General features: G+C 39.6%; 1 protein-coding gene across 1 annotated transcript in view; it reads left to right on the top strand.

The window, feature by feature from the left end:
* The window catches only part of LOC102386459 (protein prune homolog 2), a 227,083-nt gene that overhangs the window by 62,953 nt on the left and 145,139 nt on the right, over nucleotides 1-18,991 (top strand). Inside the window, 2 exon segments of the mRNA XM_025191510.1 lie at nucleotides 7,902-8,054; nucleotides 12,099-12,193. Of these exon segments, the coding sequence (XP_025047295.1) occupies nucleotides 7,902-8,054; nucleotides 12,099-12,193 (248 nt within the window).

The following is an 18,991-nucleotide window of genomic DNA, read 5'->3' as shown; positions in this document are numbered from 1 at the left end:
CTGCTGATATACAGATACTATCAACTATTTGCTTTCCCGTTATTGTTCTGATGTTGTGGTTAGCTACCAGTAAAGTACCTTTTTGGGAGGATGAGTAGCTGCTTCCTGCTGCATCATCAGTGGGTGTGCGCTAGAAGGCTGACATATCTCATTCTAGGAGGATATCTGGGATGCAGGAGCATAAAGAGTACCTATGTACAGCTGCCACATCTCCATGCCTTCCTTTTGTCTTCAATGTACAAAAAATGGTTTATATATAGCCATTTTTGGGGTAGTTTATAGGTAGAGAGCTAACCTGAAATGCAAGTGCTATGAATTTGGAATTAATTTTCATAAAACAGCTGAACAAAGACACTTAGCCCCTGATCTTGCATCAGTGAACAAAATTGGAGCTTTGTTTTTTACTGCAGTGGGCACCGGATTGGGCCCAAATGGTCATATTGTCTGAGAAGGGTAGTAAGATGATTGAATGCACTCTTTTCAAAATATTTATGCAGTTGCCCTGTATCAGATGTGACAGTTTCATTAGCTGCCATCTCCACAGGTTTCTATCTCCTAGCCTGCTCACACTATATACCAGTGTTAATGATATGCAGAGGTATTTACAACTGCACTGACATGTACTGTTCTAACTTTGAACAAATTAGACTTGCTTTTGAATGGGAAAAACAAGTCAGAAGGGGGGGAGGGGTGGAAATGTATCCATGCAGAACTGAGCATTATTGACTTGGGCAGTTTTAATATTTAAGGTCTTTTTCAGCTGCATGAGTTCCTGATATCTTTGTCTCCTCTTCAAATACGCTGTAAGCTAATTCTACCCTTGGGTCTTGAATAGATCCTGCTCCAGGACTCAAAGTATTGTACAATCATTTTTGCCTTAAGTCAGAGCTTGTTCTGACTCTGGGTGTGCGCCAGAAGCAAACAATTATAAAACCTGCCAGAGTCTTGGGCCTGTATTATTTCATTTCCCCAGAGATGTTTACTAGGGGACTATTGCCAAACTCAAGATCCATTAAATTGCTGAATCATTACATTTTTTGTTGGAGCCAGCTGGCAAGGATGTGATTCAAAACACTGCCTGTCAGGTACCTTGGGTGAGTGGGCTCTCAAAAATACCTCCTTATGTTTATTTGTATAAGGCCTTGAAGGATGCCACAAGGTGCAGATTGCAACATGTAAATACAGGCAAATTTAATAGCAGCAGCAGCAACAGCAGCAGCATTTATGGCAAAACCTACTGCATTAGACATTTCTGTGCATGAACATATGAATATGTTTCAGTTCAGTGCTGATGCAGTTTGGCTTCCAGTAAAGAAGATTAGTTTGTTATTTTAACTCACAGTAATGCTACAAAAATCCTTTTAAGGAGTTCAAAGAAGGCACTGGTATTTTTGGTCTTACTTGTCAGATGAATGGTTCACACATGTCTTAAATGGTCATGGAGTCTAAAAGAATTATGTTGCTAATATGAGAGAGAAGGGAACATTTCCAGTTTCACCAAACAAAATATTTTTGGACTGCAAAGATATTTTCCCATTGTGCAGAAAAATAAATTATTTTCTGGAAGGCAGCTATCTTTGCCTAGGAGACTGAAAAAATTTGAGCTACAAATACGTGCTTTTAACTACTGGTGATGAGTGAGGTCTGCTTGTTGTTGTATATACAGTGTTCATGAAAGGCTGCCGATTCACCCCTCCCCAAAAGATTTCCCTTTTCAGCTGAAAGATCAGAATGGAGGTGAAAAGCTTCTGTATTTCACTGCACTGTTCTTTTCAGGCACAAACTTATCATTCAGGAGATGCCTGCGCTGTTCTTAATGTTTTCCCAAAACGACTTCTGCCTTCATTAGATCGTGTTTAATATTAATGCATAGCAATTGCTTTTGGCAAAAGTGGTGCTTCACTTCTGAATTGCTTTGCAAAAAGAATAAAATGTCCATTATTTTTTTTAAAGAGGCATACCGTATTATCCAATATTCCTTCCCCTAAAACCCAGGTAATGCAGTGTGAACTGCACAATAGTTATTGAACCTTAGATTACATATTGCATTTTCTTTCATTTCTGCATGTTAGTGGACAGAAAAGCTTCTGCAGTGCTTTCAGGAATCCAGTGGGAATTGCACCAGTTCTCAGTAAAAGCAAGTTGTGCAGGAGGTGTTCTAGGTTGATAGATCTTCTATATAGCAGATACTTAAAAGAGTACAGGACAAGATGGACTTGAATCAATCTGGAAAAGTGGTAATGAAAGCATCCCTAGGCTGGGTTGAAAGCAAGTGATGTATTGTTACTGAGTCAAGGCCAATTCCAAGAGCATTGCCTCTCTCAGCTATCTGGGATCTGACGTCCCAGAGGGAAACTGAGGAGTCCAGTGTACCATGGATATGCAGGGGATTGTGTGCACCTCCCATTAATGCTGACAAATACATTACTGTGATTGAAGGAAGGAGATGCCCCAGGGCTAACTTTGGGAATTGCTGATACTCTGTTAATATGAGAAGGCTCCTTGTCACTTCCTTTCACCTTAGTATAAAAGTTAAACAATCACACTGCATGACTGCAGTGCGCCTCACACACGTAAAACTGCTTTTCAAGTTGTTTGCCCATTTTGATTTGTTATTCCAGTGGTGTTTTAAGGCTGACATTTCATGTTTGGATGCAAATGTTTAATCCTCCTAAAACCCCAAATGGGTTTTCCTTCAGGAAATTTTGTACACATTCAGAGCATGCCAAGTTGCCAAGCTTGAGAGAAACACAGCAATCAATCAAGAGCTTAAGCCTGCTGTCAGGTACCCAGGGAGAGTGCATGCCTGCACTCTGTCTTGTGCCCATGTTCAATCTCTGGTTTTACAAATATGAAATAATGTATCTATCCTATTGAGAATACAATAGGAATTTAAGACTAATTTTCCCAATAGAAAATCCAAAAGAACATGCCTATAGCAGGACAGTATTATCTTCAAAAGTGCTTTCATAAAACTGTGCTTGAAGTGAAAAAAATGTAAGTCATTAGTAGGAATTTTTTATTATGAAGTTGAGCTCTGATACAAAGGATGTAAGTTTCTTTTGACATACACTAATGCAAATCAGAAGTGGTTTATTTAAAGTGAACGGGGTTACGACAGTGTTACGACCATAGCGTAAAAAGTGATGCTGTACCTGTGATGCTCCAGAAAGTATGTGAGAGGCAAGGCTTTCTTACAGTGATATCTTTTATTGGACCAGCTGCTTAGCTGGGCTAATTAGATAAGCTTTCAAATGCAAGACATTCTTCTTCAGAAGACTTAGTTTAATAAAAATGAGTTTAATTCTTCAGTAGAATGTCTTGCATTCAAAAGCTTTTCTAACTCTATCCCAACTATGTAGTCGGTCCAATAAAATCTACCACCCAAAGAAACCCTTGCTCCTTGCATAATTCCTGAACCACCACAGTTGCAACATCACTCTAACACTTCCTAAACTCCAATATTAATTTGAAATAAACATGATAATCTATGAATACAAAGCTTAAAATGTTGAGGTAGACATTCAGAGACCAGGTGGCTGACAGATACTTTTGAGGGCTCTAAGGAAAAAGCTATATGTATGTTGTGGATATGATCATGATTGATTTGAAATTCTGAGATACAGGGAAAGTCAAGTCAAATGATCTACTGCATTAATGTAATGGCTGCGTAATCATTGTGTGAGAGACAAGAGAAATATTTGCTCAAATTGTGAGAACCAGTAATTATTTTCCTCTTATTGTTTCTGTATGGCTTATGCCTCCCTCAGCTTTTTAGAATATAGTCCTGTACTTAGAGCTTAATTGAAACCCTGGATTGATTAGGCAAAAACTGTAGTGTAATTATTGCTCAATTTGTAATCAATTGTGTAATTAGGCAAGCTTGACATGTGATACATAAAAAGAAAATTAGTAAAGTGATGGTATTTTTGTTGGGCTGAAGCATAACCCACTTGATCTTAGTTTTTTCTGGACAATTAGCCACACAAATCTGGGGTGACCTTGTAGCCTTCTTTAATTCCAAATTGATGAGCTTCTGTGCACTTACATTTGATGCCTAGTACTTTACTGTGTTTTCTAGTAGTTCATGCTCTGACAGCCTCTGCTACTTCTGGTGTTCGTTTTCCATATTTTTTTATGTTTGTTTAATATATTTCTTTAGTTAAAGTTAGAGGTGACAAATATATTGTAACTACTCTTCACCTTAAGAACAACACCCTACAAATAGAGATGTACAATTGCAAAATTGAACAGAAATTTGGGGTCCTTCAGATTTTAATTACTTATTTGTAGATACTTGGAAATCGGGCCTCTTTATGGAGTAATAATTTAGCCACCTAATAATCACTAGCCACTTCTGAAAAAATTGCCCGCAATATATACTCCCTATTCTGTATTTCTTTTATGCTCTTAATGCTACTGCAGGGAAGAGGACAATATATTAAAAATAATTTTAAGACTGACATAAAACTAGAGTAAGTCAAGAACATTATGATGTTTACTTTATTTAGCAGTATCTCACTTAGTGAGCTCAGTTAATGAGAAAGTGCTTTAACAAATAACTTGCCCTGAGCTTTTCAGATTCAGCTGTTATTTTCAAAGAAAGACTTCTAACCTGGGAAGACTATAAATATAACTTAATTTGGTGTCAGTCCATTTAAAATGTATGTAGTTTTGATATCTGTATTCTCCTTTCCTCGTTATAAGAAATATTTGTGTTTCTACACAGATTTTTCTTTCTACTTCTTGTCCAACAGTTAAGTGAAAAGGCTGAATTAGTAATATCTTGATCAGTGTTATTATAGTATAAAGTGGTGTTATAAATTAAGGAATACAGTGGCTTGGATACACGGTAAAACAGGAAAAGTTTGGTTGTGATATCACAGTTGTTATTCATAGACAAATATCAGGGTGACCTATTGAAAATTGCTGGTAAAATACATTTGTATACCCTTTTTCTGTTCTTATTTTAGCTTTATCCTAATACATTATAATATTTGTTATGGTTTTGTATATTTTCAATTTGTGTATCCACATATAGGTAAGTTAGGCCTAATTAATTTCTTGAATTAGTATGTAACTGTCTCATCTTATCTGGGATATTTATCCCCTGTCTTTCAGTAATGCTTCTGCATTAGTTTTTGCCTGGTAGTCAAGTCAGTACATAGTGCAAAATTATTTTCAGGAGCACTTCATCCTACTTCATGTGTTTATAACTTTCTGAAGAAAATCACTCTGGAGGATAAAACTTTCTTCTGTCTCATAATAATTATTTTGTAAAGTTTGAGGAAAACCGTTACAGTAATTTTCTGTAATAATGGGATTGGGAATGCCCCCTTTCCGCCCCCCGCCCCCCCCACTTACCATTTGCCATTCTTAAATTTTCAAACTAAACTATTTTGATAGACTTGACTATACCATAAAGAATCAACACTTGAAACCTGGAAGAAGACTGTCACACAAAGGAGGAGGAGAAATGTATTTGCGAGATTTGAAAAATCTTGGCTGCTTCACAGGGACCACATCTACATGTGTGGTGGACAGCACAGTTATTACTGCGCAGTCGTTTAGTACAGGTACTAAAATACCATTGCTGCATGTTTTTTCCCCCGATGCTATGGCGCAGTAGCAATGAGCTACTATGCAGTAACTCATTACCAGTGAGCAGTATCGTTGCCACACAGTTAGTGCCTGACAGAGCTACTGCATGGTAGCAATGAGCTACAGCGCAGTAGATTGTTGCTACTGCACCATAGTGTCTAGTGTAGACATGCCCTGGGAGTTGGAAAAAGAAACCCTTTAAGGCAGTTAGCCAGCGTATGGTGCTTTACAATAAAAGGTTGAAGGAGTGCACTCATCTTACTGGCTTCTGGTCTCATGAATATGGCACTAGACTAGAAGCCAATACATGTGGGCTCATTTCTTAGCTCTGCCATTGACTTCCTTTTTTGAAGTGCAAGTTGCTTTACCACTTTGTGGACCTTGCCTTTTTTACATTATAAACTCTTTGGGGTAGTAAGCGATGGTCTCTTCCTGTGTGTTTGCACTTACTGCATAGGTGTCCTATGTATTTGTCAAGGACACCTAACCCAGTGGGGCCCTGATCCTTCTTGGAATCTCTAGGTGCTATTGTAGAACAAATAATAAATAATGCTGAAACATAAGATTGTATTGTCTTTAATTTAGTATGAATAATTGGCAATGAGTGTTTTCTTGGGGTATGTTAACAAATGGGAAAATGACCTTGAATCCTGTACCTTCCAGCAATATTTTTTACACCAAGGCTGGAATTTGAAAGATGGTCTGCTGTATACAGTCTTCTGGAAATACCATTACTCCACTTCTGTCTTGCAGCAGCATACCAATGATGCTGCAATTACTTAATGGACTCATGTTTCTTTTAACTTCAAAATTAATGTGTCATTTTATTCGGCTGAATGTATTATGCTTTTTCTATAAGCTCATTGGCTTTGAATCTGCGGGAGTCAGTTGTGTTGGAATGGTTGGCGATTAACATGGACTCCTGTTTCTAAGGTCATCCTCAAAGTCCTTTAGAAGAGGTTTGTTTTATACTGACAGTAAGGAAGGTCATTACAAATATTTTGCTTGCACAAATAATAGAGTCAAGCAAAAATGTTATTTGCTTATTATGTGTAACTTAAAGGAATAAGACTTTTGCCTCTGAGCTGTACAGTCATGGTCTGGTGTTATTTTCCATTTAATTATTTATTTTGCTATACTGTTTTTTGTGCATTAACCATATACTCTGTGCCCATAAATGCATAGCCAGAGGGCATGAAAAATGGGAGTGTATGGAAAATGGAGATCAACCTAGAATTGGGATGTAAACTACTGGCTCCTGGAGAAAGCAGTTATTTATACTTATGGGAAAAACTCACATAAAAAAACCCCTGTGTTAATTTTTGGAACAAAAGGGAATGTTCTTGTGGCCATCATGGGGCAGGAGGGAGCTCCACAAGTATAAATATAACAGAAACCTATACAAATAGAAATAAGTTAGAAGTGGCTTTTAATGTGCTTGATTAATCAAGAAACAACAAATAAACACAGTGTAGTTTTTTCACTGAATTTGACATTTTGGTTGCACAGAACATGGAAAATGTTCCTATCAATCTAGACTGACCTTTGTGTGTAAGCCTTTACTGACCTACCTGGAGGCTATGTCTACACTGCAGAGTTAAAATTTGAGTTACCTACATTTAAGTTAGAATGCCTTAGCATTAGCCTAGCTTGAGTGGAAGAAATTGCACAAGGACAATAAGATTGTTGCACAGAGCAATTATATAGCAGCACAGACGTGGCATTTTAACTGCTGATGAGTTGTGCTAACTCTAGCTGTAAAGTATGCCCCCTGGCAGTCCTGCCTGACTGAGTTAAAAAAGCACCTTCACAATCAAGTTAAGGATGTGTTGATGGTACTCTGTTTATAACTCAATGAAGACAAATCCAAAATCTGTGTCCAGAGATGCAGGGGCATGCGCAGCACGAATTTCTGCAGTGCAAGCCCCTGAATGTGCCCTGCATTGTGGGACAAATTGTGCCACAATAGGGAAACTGCCCTTGCTCAGCTGCTCCTGGCTCTTCAGCCACTGTTTCTAGCCCCATCAGTCTTACCTGGTGGCCTGGAATAGCAGGGGCCCAGCTCAGGCAGCACAGAGGCCTGGCCAGCAGTCAGAGCATTGCTCTGGATGACCCGGCCTCTGTGTGTCCTGTTGTAGTACCACAAAGAGACTTGTGGCACTGCAGATAGCACATGCCTGCCCATCTGTATGCAGCCAAAGGCAGCAAGGACTTCAATCATGCTGAAGCAAGAAGTGTACTTAGTTTCTGTAACTATTTGTTATACAGGAGGGACTGACTTTGCTTTTGCGATGTTTCAGGAAGCATTCTTTTTAAGTGTATGTCTATGGAACCTGAAAGAATTACAGAGCAACAAGAGAAAATGCTGTTAATTCTAGAAGAAAAGTTTCCAGATCTACCACCTCGAGAAGAGATCATCTCTGTTTTTCAGGAGACCCAGTTGAATGCTCAGGGTAACACAGTTTATTTTTATTCCTCAGGCACTCTGCAAATGTATTATGTGTTTACAGCTAGATAGAAGGGATCATCCTGTAAGATGACAGCAGATACCTTAAAATATCTTTATTTGTACTAACATAGGAGAGTTGTTTTTAAATGACTGATTTAAGGGGCAGCATGAAACCCAGGTTTCTGAGAAGAAACCACTGAGGTTCTGAAGACTGAGGGTGACTTTGCAGCACAAACATATATGAACCAGCTACTGCATACATTTTTTTATTAAACATTTGTCCTGGTGCAAGGGGACATAACAGAGCGCTACAACAGAACTCGGCAAGGTACAAATACCACTTTAAACTATCATCAAGGAGTTGTGTACATCTTGGGGATGGACTTTAACTTCTGAAGCCAGCAAGACCACACCTGCATAGAGTTTGATTACTTGGTCCTTACCTCAGTGGAGTGAAGTTTACCTGATAAAGCTTGAAATATTGATTATTTTAATAATGGAAAATCATATTTCTCCCTCACTCAAATATGAGACTGGACCGTTTTGCTCAAAATCATCAACGCCATTCATTTAGGGATCAAAAGTAAAAATAGTTTTTACTTTTTTACTACACCCGTCTACATCTGCATCTACATGTTCCTAAATAGAAACAAAATTCAATGAAACATGACACTTCAGAGATGCAATTCACAAATGAATTAAGCAGATTTCATTGTTTCTTGCAGGTTAAGTAAAGCAGATCTGGTTCTTCCCAGCTCTGTCATATATTGCCTCTGGATATACAGCAAAACTTTCATTGGCCTTTTTTTGTTGCCATGTCATATTGTAAACTTACATTGTTTTTGCTTTTCCCTATCTCTACACCCCTTTGATTATTCATGCTCCCTGGGATATTTCCCTCCTATTAAATTAACCCTGTTTTGGATTATTCCAGACCCCCTTTCCTTCCTCTCCTCCTTTGGATATCTATGATTTTTTTTACACAGATAAATCACATAAAATGTTGTTATTTTCATATTCATGATCCTCTAGGCCCCTGACTGTTTTAGCTAGTTTAGACCAACATGTTGTTTTAGCCTACCTTGTAAATCATTAATGAAGATGTTAAATAATAATTAAAAGGCCATACTCTGATGGTGATTGGGTGCATCTACACGAAACATTTACTGCACAGTTGACTAATTAGCTGTACAGTAAATGTCTCAGCATCTACATGTGCGCCCCTATTAGGCTGGAGTAAACTAATTTACTCCACAGCAGGATAGTACTTGTAAATATGGAGTAAAAAATGTAGCAGTGCAGGTATAGGTGCTGGAGGGGCTGACTGGGGCATTAGGGTGCTTTGGTATGGGGGCTGCCTGCTGTCTAGCCCCATGCTCAAGCACCCTCATGCCCCAGACAGTCCCTGTGTAGCATGTTGAATGGTGGAGAGCAGCTCCAGTTAAGCACATTCACTACTTGAATTGCACCTGGTCAGTGCAAGGCTGGAGCTGCTCCCCAAGGTCCCTTGTCAGCCAGGGCTACTCTGACCCAGCTCCATGTGCTGCACATGAATAAACTGCAGAGCATATTACTTCAGAGTTACTTGTTCCCAGGAGCATGTTCAAATGGCGTGCCTGGGAGCAATAAACTCCAGAGCAATAAGCTCCACACTTTATTTATGCACAGCAATAGCACATGTAGACACACCTATTGTGTACACTGTTATATCACTATTCCCAGCTAGGGTGGCCATCATAGAGGACATTCCAGTTTTCTGCTACTCTGTCCTCTATTGATATGAAACCCAACACCTTTATGTCTTCTATTTTTCTCTTGAAGAGAGAAATAGAGGACATAAAGGCATCGGGTTTTGTATCAATAGAGGACAGAGGACAATCGGACTGTCCTCTATGATGGCCACCCTATTCCCAGCCCAGATCCAGGAAGTAGTGAATGTGTTTAACTTTGCTCACTTTGGGGACATCTACATGTACAATTAATATGACTGAATAAACTGTGGAGCAATTTGCACCATAGTTGAGTACTCCTGGGCACAGCATCTACAAATGTACTCAGGACAGCAGCAAAATGAGCCAGGGAGGAGTAATTTAGGCCAGGGGTCCTCCTGCCCTACTCTGCCCCTCTACATAAGCCAGGAGGAGCTCCAAGCTCTGTCCACAGCTGCCTGGGGGCAGCCCTGGTCAGGCCCAGGCTCCAGCTGGTGCAGCAGTGTAGCCAGGACTCCAGAGGGGAGCCTCAGACTGGCAAAGGGCTTGGGGGGTCAGGCCCAGGCACCAGGTAGCTGTGTTGGGTGCTGGAGGAACTGGCTGAGTCACAAGGCTCCTGTAACTGCCAAGCCATGTGGCTAGGCATCAGGCAGGAGTGTGATGCCCTGCTGGCTGGGTTGACCTGGTGCAATTTACACCCGGGTCACCATCTACATGTGTGTTCCTGTGTGTGATGAAAGAGCCTACTTGTGGCTGGTCACCATATTGGCTGCTCTTCCACCTAGGGAAGTCTTCCCTGTCTCACCTGCCATGACTAGTTGGGATATACATGATATAATAAGCGGGAAGCTGCCCATTTTGATGTCCCAATGTCAAGGGGTATACACACGGCTCCGACCTTCCTTTACCATGTCCCATGCCTCGCAGATGGCATCCAAAATTATAGTTCCTCTCGACAGAAGCTGAACTAAGAACTCTGCCCCTTGCTGGGTCTCTCACAATCTTCTCATTCTCCCCCTCTCACAAGGCCTCATTCACGCTGCCCCTCACTGGGCCACTCAACCCGCCCTGCTCCTTTGAGCGGCCTTTGGGTCATCAGGCTTGCCTACACACACTCCGGGTGATCCTCCTGCAGTCCTTCAGGTACCTCTTGCAGCCTACTCTATGGTCCTTATGCCTAACACTAGGACAACTTTAGCCACAGGCCCCTGTCCAGGCATTTGGCTCTTCCTACCCGCTTCCCTGGGGCCACTCTCTCCCCCTCACTGGGGTTAACTCTATGCCCCCTTCCTGGGGCCTGGGGTCTTACACCCACAGGGACTCAGGGCTGCCACTCAAAACCCTTGAAGTGACAGGCACCAAGGTGCTCTGTCATACTATGCAGTATATACCTCTGCAGTAGGATAGTACTTGTATTTACAAGTACTACCGTGCTGTGGAGTTAATTAGTTTCCTGTGGTCTAATAGTGCCACACGTGTAGATGCTAGATGTGTACTGCAGAGCTAATTACTCTATGCCTCAGTAAAGGTCTAGTGTAGATGCGCCCTTTGAGTAGTCCTGTTGTCTTCAGAGGGTGCAATCCCAGCCCCAGTGAAGGCAGTAGCAAAATTGCCATTGATCTAAATAAGACCAGGATTGCAACTATTAGTACTATTCTGAATGTGTAGAAGTAAGCATGTTCACATAAGTAACTGCAGGTTGGTGGCCCATCTGAGTTCTATGTACAGAGATCAGACAATAGATCTAGGCTCCACAGCATACAGCTTAGAAGTCCTCATAGCCCTTGGGGTTTCCAGTCTCTATAGCAAAGATCCTTGATAGAGTTCTCTCTGTTTCTGGGACTTATAAGCCATGGTACTGTTATTACTTGAAAAAAACAATTATTTGTATATTTGAAAGGAAGATCAAGAGCAGAATGAGGCCACAAAGTTTGTACTTGTATGTGTCTTAACTGATTCAACTCTGAATGAGTTGAAAACATACAAAAATGCATTTTATTTATATAAATGAACTACATGTCAACTTTCTGGGGGTGGTTAGTGGGTGCTCTCATCAACCAATAGTACTCAATGTACTTCCAGATGCGAGCCTTTTCAAGTTCACTGAGGAAAACTCAATTCATGAGTATCTTGGACATGCTATTCTTTTTTATCTCTATTCCCCTAGATTTAAATAAGCAGTACCAAGAATGTAAATTAATTCAATGTTATGAATTAAAATAACAAATATTAAAAACCAGAAGATTGAATGTTAAGGCTCAAGTTTTACTCTTAACTCATGCTGTTGAACAACTCTAACCAGCTGAAGATATTGAACAGTTTTTTTGTATCCCAAACAGGTTTAAATATAGAGGAAGTAATGATGAAGGATCTCAAGGAGCTATCAGATGGAGAAATTAAAGTAGCAATTAGCACTGTGTACATGAGTCTTGAGGTAAGCGAATATAGTTATTAAACAACTAAACTGCATATCTGCAACCAGTTCTTTCACCAGTTATCCAGGAAACTTTCTTTAGATGGTCTATATAATTTGCTCTTTTTTAAACTCAATAATTATTTGTGGCCTGATTTTCTCCATTGCTATACATCTGGTTATATTTTCAGATAAAATTCACCGACAATGATTCATAAATGCAGTGAAAAATTGAAAACTGTAGGTTATGGGATTTTCTTTCATTTTGCAGTAGGCAGTCAGCTAACTCAGGCCTTGCCCTATCTTCCACTTTCATAATACCTGCCCTTTTGTACAGCAGAGTGAACAATCTTTCAACTCCTAAGGAGAGGGATTGGCTCTTTTTGACTTTTCTAAACCTACCTTGAAACCTACCAGCAGTAATTTTGGTCATAAATGATGGCACTTGCAGGATTCACGAGAAGACCTTCCAGTTTGTTAATCTAATGGGTGCTTCTCTTATACATTTCTTGTGTTAACAACACTGGGGGAAGTCATCTTGTTTGTGAGCTGGGTTTCAGTATTATGGGTTTCAGTATTATGCCTCTGGACTGACCCCACTTAAACTGGAATGCTCTTATTTAAGGGCGTGTGTATATGCATGTGTGCACGCATGCGCATGCATAATAATTAAGCCTTTGTAGCTATGGATATTTCACGGACATTATCTTTCTTCTAGCTCTGTGGGACTGGTGGCATTCAGTGATGGGGGCTTTGGCTGTGGGTGCTTTCCTGTGTCACCACAGGGACAAGGGTAGCAGCGGGGTAGTAGAGTCCTCAGTTACTTACCTCTGACCTGGGGTGGGTCATTTCAGCCCACAGCCAGGAAAGATGGTTACCCCTGCTCTAGTTTCCTGTTTTTAATGAGCATTGTGCTGTCATAACTTTACATTTAACTGTTGAAAAGAAATTGAAGCGGAGTTCAAATCATTCGGATAATGACTGGCTCTGTCACTTCTTTGTGGGTATGAGGCAGTGGGCACACACAAGAAGCCTGCTTTCTCTTTTGTGCCCCTAAGAAGCAACTAAGTGTGTGGGGCTGAGGAGTACAGCCTCTGAGCAGAACCAATGATGTTAGTGACTTTCATTACATGACAAGGATAAGGCAGGGGGATAGGGCATCTGTTGTATATATTGATCCTTCTCATGGGGGCTTCCTTCCACTTAACCTTTCAGAAATAGTCTCAATTCAGTTCTTACACTGATTTGTATACAGGACAACTCACTTAAAAGCATGACATTTGATATTATTGACTATGTTATCCATCGTGTATTAGCCAAATCCTCCTTTGAGGGCTTGACAGAGTGCCAGTTTAGATAGAAATACCTAAGGCTTTGTTTGATCTGTTTCGATAAGTTTGACAAAACCCCCAAATTCCTGGCTACCACTTTTATGCAGACAGCAGGGTAGATTTGCACCTTAAAGGCTAACTAAATCAGAGATGAATAAACTTTTGAAGCTTACCCAATCCGTGGATGATTTCTGGATCCACAAATTCCCAGTCAAGTTTGTTTTTAAAGTTTTGTCGTCTTAGATTAACTTGAATGGGAAACTGCAGCTTACACAATCATCCACAGACTGTATTGTATTAAATATGGTCTAAACCAAGACTATGGATTCTTATTCTATTACCTGGATTAGCTTTTATAAGCAGTATGTCCCTCAATGGGAACTACTACTTTTTTCTCTCTCCTCCTTGTCTCTCTCAGCAGTATGCCCTCCTTTTCTTCCCTTTTTCCCTATCTTTAGTATTTTAATTACTGCTTTCTATTTAGAAGCTCTGCCTCCTGCAGTCCCTTCACAACATCTGATGAAGTAAGCCCACTGCTTATGAAAGCTTATGCTATACATCTCTTATTTAGTTAGTCTTTAAGGTACAAAATCTACCCTGTGTTCTGCCTGACTTCAGACTAACATAGCTAACTACACTCTACCATTTTCATGCCGTTGTCTGTGAAATAAGTGGAACTTAACAGTATTGCAGGGAATGAAAAACAGATATTTTCTGCATATGTTTTATGCTTTTATTTTTCTTTTTTATTTAAAAAAATGTTTCCTGGGAATAGCAGTAAGGTATTCCTTGATCTCCAATTGGCCGTTGAATGTTGTGGTTTGGAGGTATGATTCTACTACTTTCAGAGGGGTTGAGCTTCCATAACTCAGTGCGAGTTCAATGTGCTTAGGAAATCTGTTCCTAAAGTTTTGAGAGGTATAAATTAATAATTGCTCTTTGGCCTTTCAGTTTTGGGCTCTTTTTTGGCTATTGCTGGAAGCCCTCTTGATTGGCACTGTTAACCAAAACAGATCCTGGCTTCTTAAAGGAATGGGATCTTAAACCTATCTCTTGGACAAATATAAGCAGCTGGAGCAGAACTCACTACCTGGAGCAACACAATATTAGGGGACTCGTTAAGCATGTTAGCTACAGAGTGCTTTGGTAAACTCCCAAGAACTTAATTGTTGCAATGATGGTATTTGGGTTGAATGGTCTGTAGCTTTGTATGGATGCCTATCATCTATTCTAGACTGACTCAAAGTGTTTTGTATAATTTATCTCAAGATAATTTGTATAAATGGATTTCAATAGCTATGTACCTTGAGCCGTACAAAATATAAATTGTACTGGCTATTAAGTGAAAATGTTAATGTTTATCTTATTGAATAAGCAATAGAATGAAAGTACTGTCTGTGGTAATAATTTACATGCTGATTTAGTAATTAATCAGAAGGCTAACTAGATTGTTGCAGATATTGAAACAAAAGAAAGAAAAAAAGACCATAGGCACATTTACATAATATAAAGATATGGCTGCAGTTTAAATTCTGACCATTTGTGGAGTCATAGATTTTCCCTGGGGGTCCCAGCTACCATAATTCCTGGCTTCTGGTTTCAAAATATTTTCCTGGGACCTGATTATTCTTTCTTGGACCATTCACTAGAATATATTACTCTCATGAAAGCCCTACCTGTTTTACTCATCTAAGAAGTCTGAAGATTCACATGGTTGATTTTTCATCACAATTGATTAAATGTATTGCAGAATAAAATTATTTGTAAAACATTACAAATGCACATACACAAATAAGGCTGAAAATGTATAAAAACATAAGAAATGGATCAGACTAATATTCTATCTAGCTCAGTATCCTGTTCCCAACAGTTGCAGGGGTGGATGCTATAGAAGGAGAGCATTGAACTGGATAGAGCTAGAGTGTTCTGTCACCTATCCAGTACCCTCCCTGTCATCTAGCATTACTGTTCAGAGAAGGCACAGGAAACATCTCCAACTATTTCATTCAATAGCCATTAATAGATCTATCATCCACGAATTTATCTAGGCCCTTTTTGAACCTGGCTATGCTACCTACCTCTACCACATCCTGTGGCAATGAAAAAGTGTTGGAGCAGTCCAGCTAACAGCAACCCCAAAAGTTATACTTTATAAAAGATGACACCTTTTAAAAAACTGTATTAGGAAGTAAAGTATGTCTGGATACTTTCTCAAATAGTCCTCTGTCACACCACCAACTTTCTGAATCAGCCTTAAATTTTGTCCCTAAAATTTCTAAATATATAGTCATGTCAAGAGAAATAGGAGGAGACTATTAAAAATGAATTCCTTTGAATAGAGGAAATAGGATTTCATAATGTTTTATAGTAGGAATGTCAACCATATGGCATATGGTTAGATTCAGCTCATGGAGTTGTTCTCTCTGGCACGTGGGACACCTGGTGGGCCAGGAAATTTGGGGGTGAGGCTAGCAGGGGGCAAGGCCTGCTGAAGAACCTGTGGTGATGGAGCCCTGTTGAGCCTGGTTGTGATGATGACACAGCCCTGCTTTGCTTTGCAGCAGTTTAGCCATCCACTTGCACTGCTATCTCTGTCACTGGCTGGTCCTGAAACCACCACCTGACTGCTTGTGCTGACTCTGACATAGCTGTTGCCATCATGACCACTGGCCCCACAGATGCCAGGTTGTGGTCAGTCCCACAGAGAGCCCCATGGTCTAGCCTGGGGGGGGCAGGATGAGTTTGACACTCTTGTCTTATAGTGCTACATTATTTTGACCTTTGTCTATAATTTTGCATTTTTCAATAAATAATAGAAGTTGAACTTGCAATTAAAAATTCATCTTTCAATTAAGAAACCTGGAAAGAATTTATGGAATGCAGCTCCTGTGTTCCACGGATAATCTATATAATCCTTTTATAGCTGAACATCCCTTTATACCAGGGGTGGACAATTATTTCGGGCGGAAGGCCGCTTACTGAGTTTTGGCAAGCCATCGAGGGCTGCATCACAAGCAGCCAGGGGCAGATCAATATTAATTTTCTAAATTTTTTAGGGGCCCCATGGGCTGAATAGACTGGACTGTCAGGTCACATCTGGCCTGCAGGCTGCATTTTGCCCACCCCTGCTTTATTCCTTCTTTCTCCCTTGCAAAATCATTGGAAAACCGGGCACAGTTTCTTCCATAACTGAGATCCCCTTCTACTGCCTTCAGACACATTTGACCACAGTAGATTTTGATAGTGTTAAAAGCTGACAAGGATCAGAACTGTTCTCATTGAATACCTCCTATTTGACCTTAGAATACTGTGGGCCAGTGAACATTAAAATTTGATTGTCAAACAGTGTGCTTATGCTGATCTTCAGATGCACATCATTTGGAATATAGCTAAAAGGAATAACAGAAGAAAAAGGAGAAAAAAAATCCGTGATTTCCAGTGGCATTAGTCTAAATCCAGGTATCATTTTATTACCAATATTGTTCTGTCTTAATTACCTGGGACTGATGATAAATGTTTTGGCTGATCCATGTTGCTGGTTAAGTCCTCCACAAACATCTGATTTAAATTTATATTGGTGTGTGTAAATCAGTAAGAAAAAAGGAACATTTTCCAGGAATGTTCCAGATGTCATTTCTTTTGATACTGCTCTTTTAAAAAAAAAATGTTCGGTAACTGGAGTGGCACTGCTCCATTTTCTCTGTTTGGCCAGGGATTATTTTTTGTTGTTGTTGCCTCAGTGCACTTTGTGAAAACTCTTTTAGAATTCTGTCTGACTTACAAGGCATGACAGGAGCAGACAGGACAGCTGTTGACTTGTTGACTTGTGAGGAACGGAATAGTCTGTAACAGCATCAACAGTGAAGATGGCTTTGCAAATTCATAGTGTTTTGCTCTGCGTGCCACTCCCCCAACTAGCAAAGTCTAGATCAGAATACTTGGAGTAATAATAATAGACCACAGACATTAAATAATTAAACATCAAGGGGAATATTAGGTACAGACTGCTTTGCTTTTATGTCACAGATGTTGAATCTATAATGTATTTGCTTTTTTAGAAAGCTGACAGGGTCAAATTGTCCTTTAAATCAATGGATATGTAACTGTTGCTTTCAGTGGGGAGGTTTCCTTAGGCTCGATTATTTGCTTTGGTAGAATGATCTTTTCTCATCTGTTAGGATTTATTAATTCTGATGGTATCACAGCTGCTGCTGTTACTAATAATGATAATAATAATGTGATTTTTATCTGCTGCAGCCCATCAGGAACAGTATGCTGTTCATAGACACATGTTTACTGCTGTAGTTGATAAGTGTCATGAAGAGCAAAATTGTTGCACCTGAAGCGTTCAGGCTCTGATTAAGTGATTATTTAAGGATAGTAAGGACAGTTTTTAAAATCATTATACCATCAACAGGGGACACTGATATTTTAATAAATGAAGTATCACCCTAGCACATAATTCAAGATATGAGATTTGTGTTTTATGATAGATCTATAATGAAAATAGATTCTGACTTAGGTCCTTAAGGAAGATTGGTCTGACGTGTTTGGCATGGCATTGGAGTTTGGAAGGTCTGGGTTCCTGTGACATTTCTGCCTCTAACTTCCTGTGTGATCTTAGATAAATCACTTGCTTGCCTCCCTTTTTTAATAAGAGGAACGATAATGCTTGTTTACCTGTAAGGTGTCCTGCAAAGATAAATTCCTTAATGTCTTAAACTATTTGGTTACTATGGTGATAAACTCTACTTTTTCTTATTAAAATATAGATACTAATGGCTCTTGCTGTTAGTGCATACACTTGGTAATTACTTTTTGTTTAGCAAAAACTGTAATGGTGGTAATTGAATACTGTATTTTCCCACCTATCACTTGGCCCCGAATAAGATGTGCACCTTCATTTTGGGAAGGCAGAATGAAGAAGGACAGATTTTTTCTAGAGTTATGGCTACATAGAATAGGGACAGAGCCTAATCTTCAGCTTACCTTCCCTTTCCTGCTCAGGGAAGAGCTATGGTTTTAACCCTTTCACAACTGAACTATCAACAGTTCTTGGCTGCTCAGCCAAAATCTGAAACTGTAGCTGCTGCTAAAGACTGGACTCCATGGGTGGATCTAGGATTTCTCTCTAGGAGAAGGGAGACCCAGAGTAGCTAACGGACAGCAGAATTGCCAGAAAAAGTATAGCTCAATTAATGGAATATCACTACCATTAAATAGGTGAGAGGGTTTTATTGGCATATTTATTAGGTCAGCCCTTTAACTTTCACAAGTATAAATAATATAATATATAATATTTATTATACTTGATCATACAACTGGTAATAAAGAGAATGGAAATAGAAATCATAGAATCATTCACAGAAAAAGAGGGCTAGAAGGAGTCTAAGACCTTTCCTCCTTGTCCTTTCCTGCAGCCACATAGAATAGTTTATCGCAGGGGTTTTCAGCGTTTTTGGATCGGTGAACTCCCAGTGGCTGAATG

The sequence above is a fragment of the Alligator sinensis genome, unplaced genomic scaffold (genome assembly GCF_000455745.1).
Source record: "Alligator sinensis unplaced genomic scaffold, ASM45574v1 scaffold728_1, whole genome shotgun sequence".
Lineage (NCBI taxonomy): Eukaryota > Metazoa > Chordata > Crocodylia > Alligatoridae > Alligator > Alligator sinensis.
This window is presented reverse-complemented; position numbering and strand designations above follow the sequence as displayed.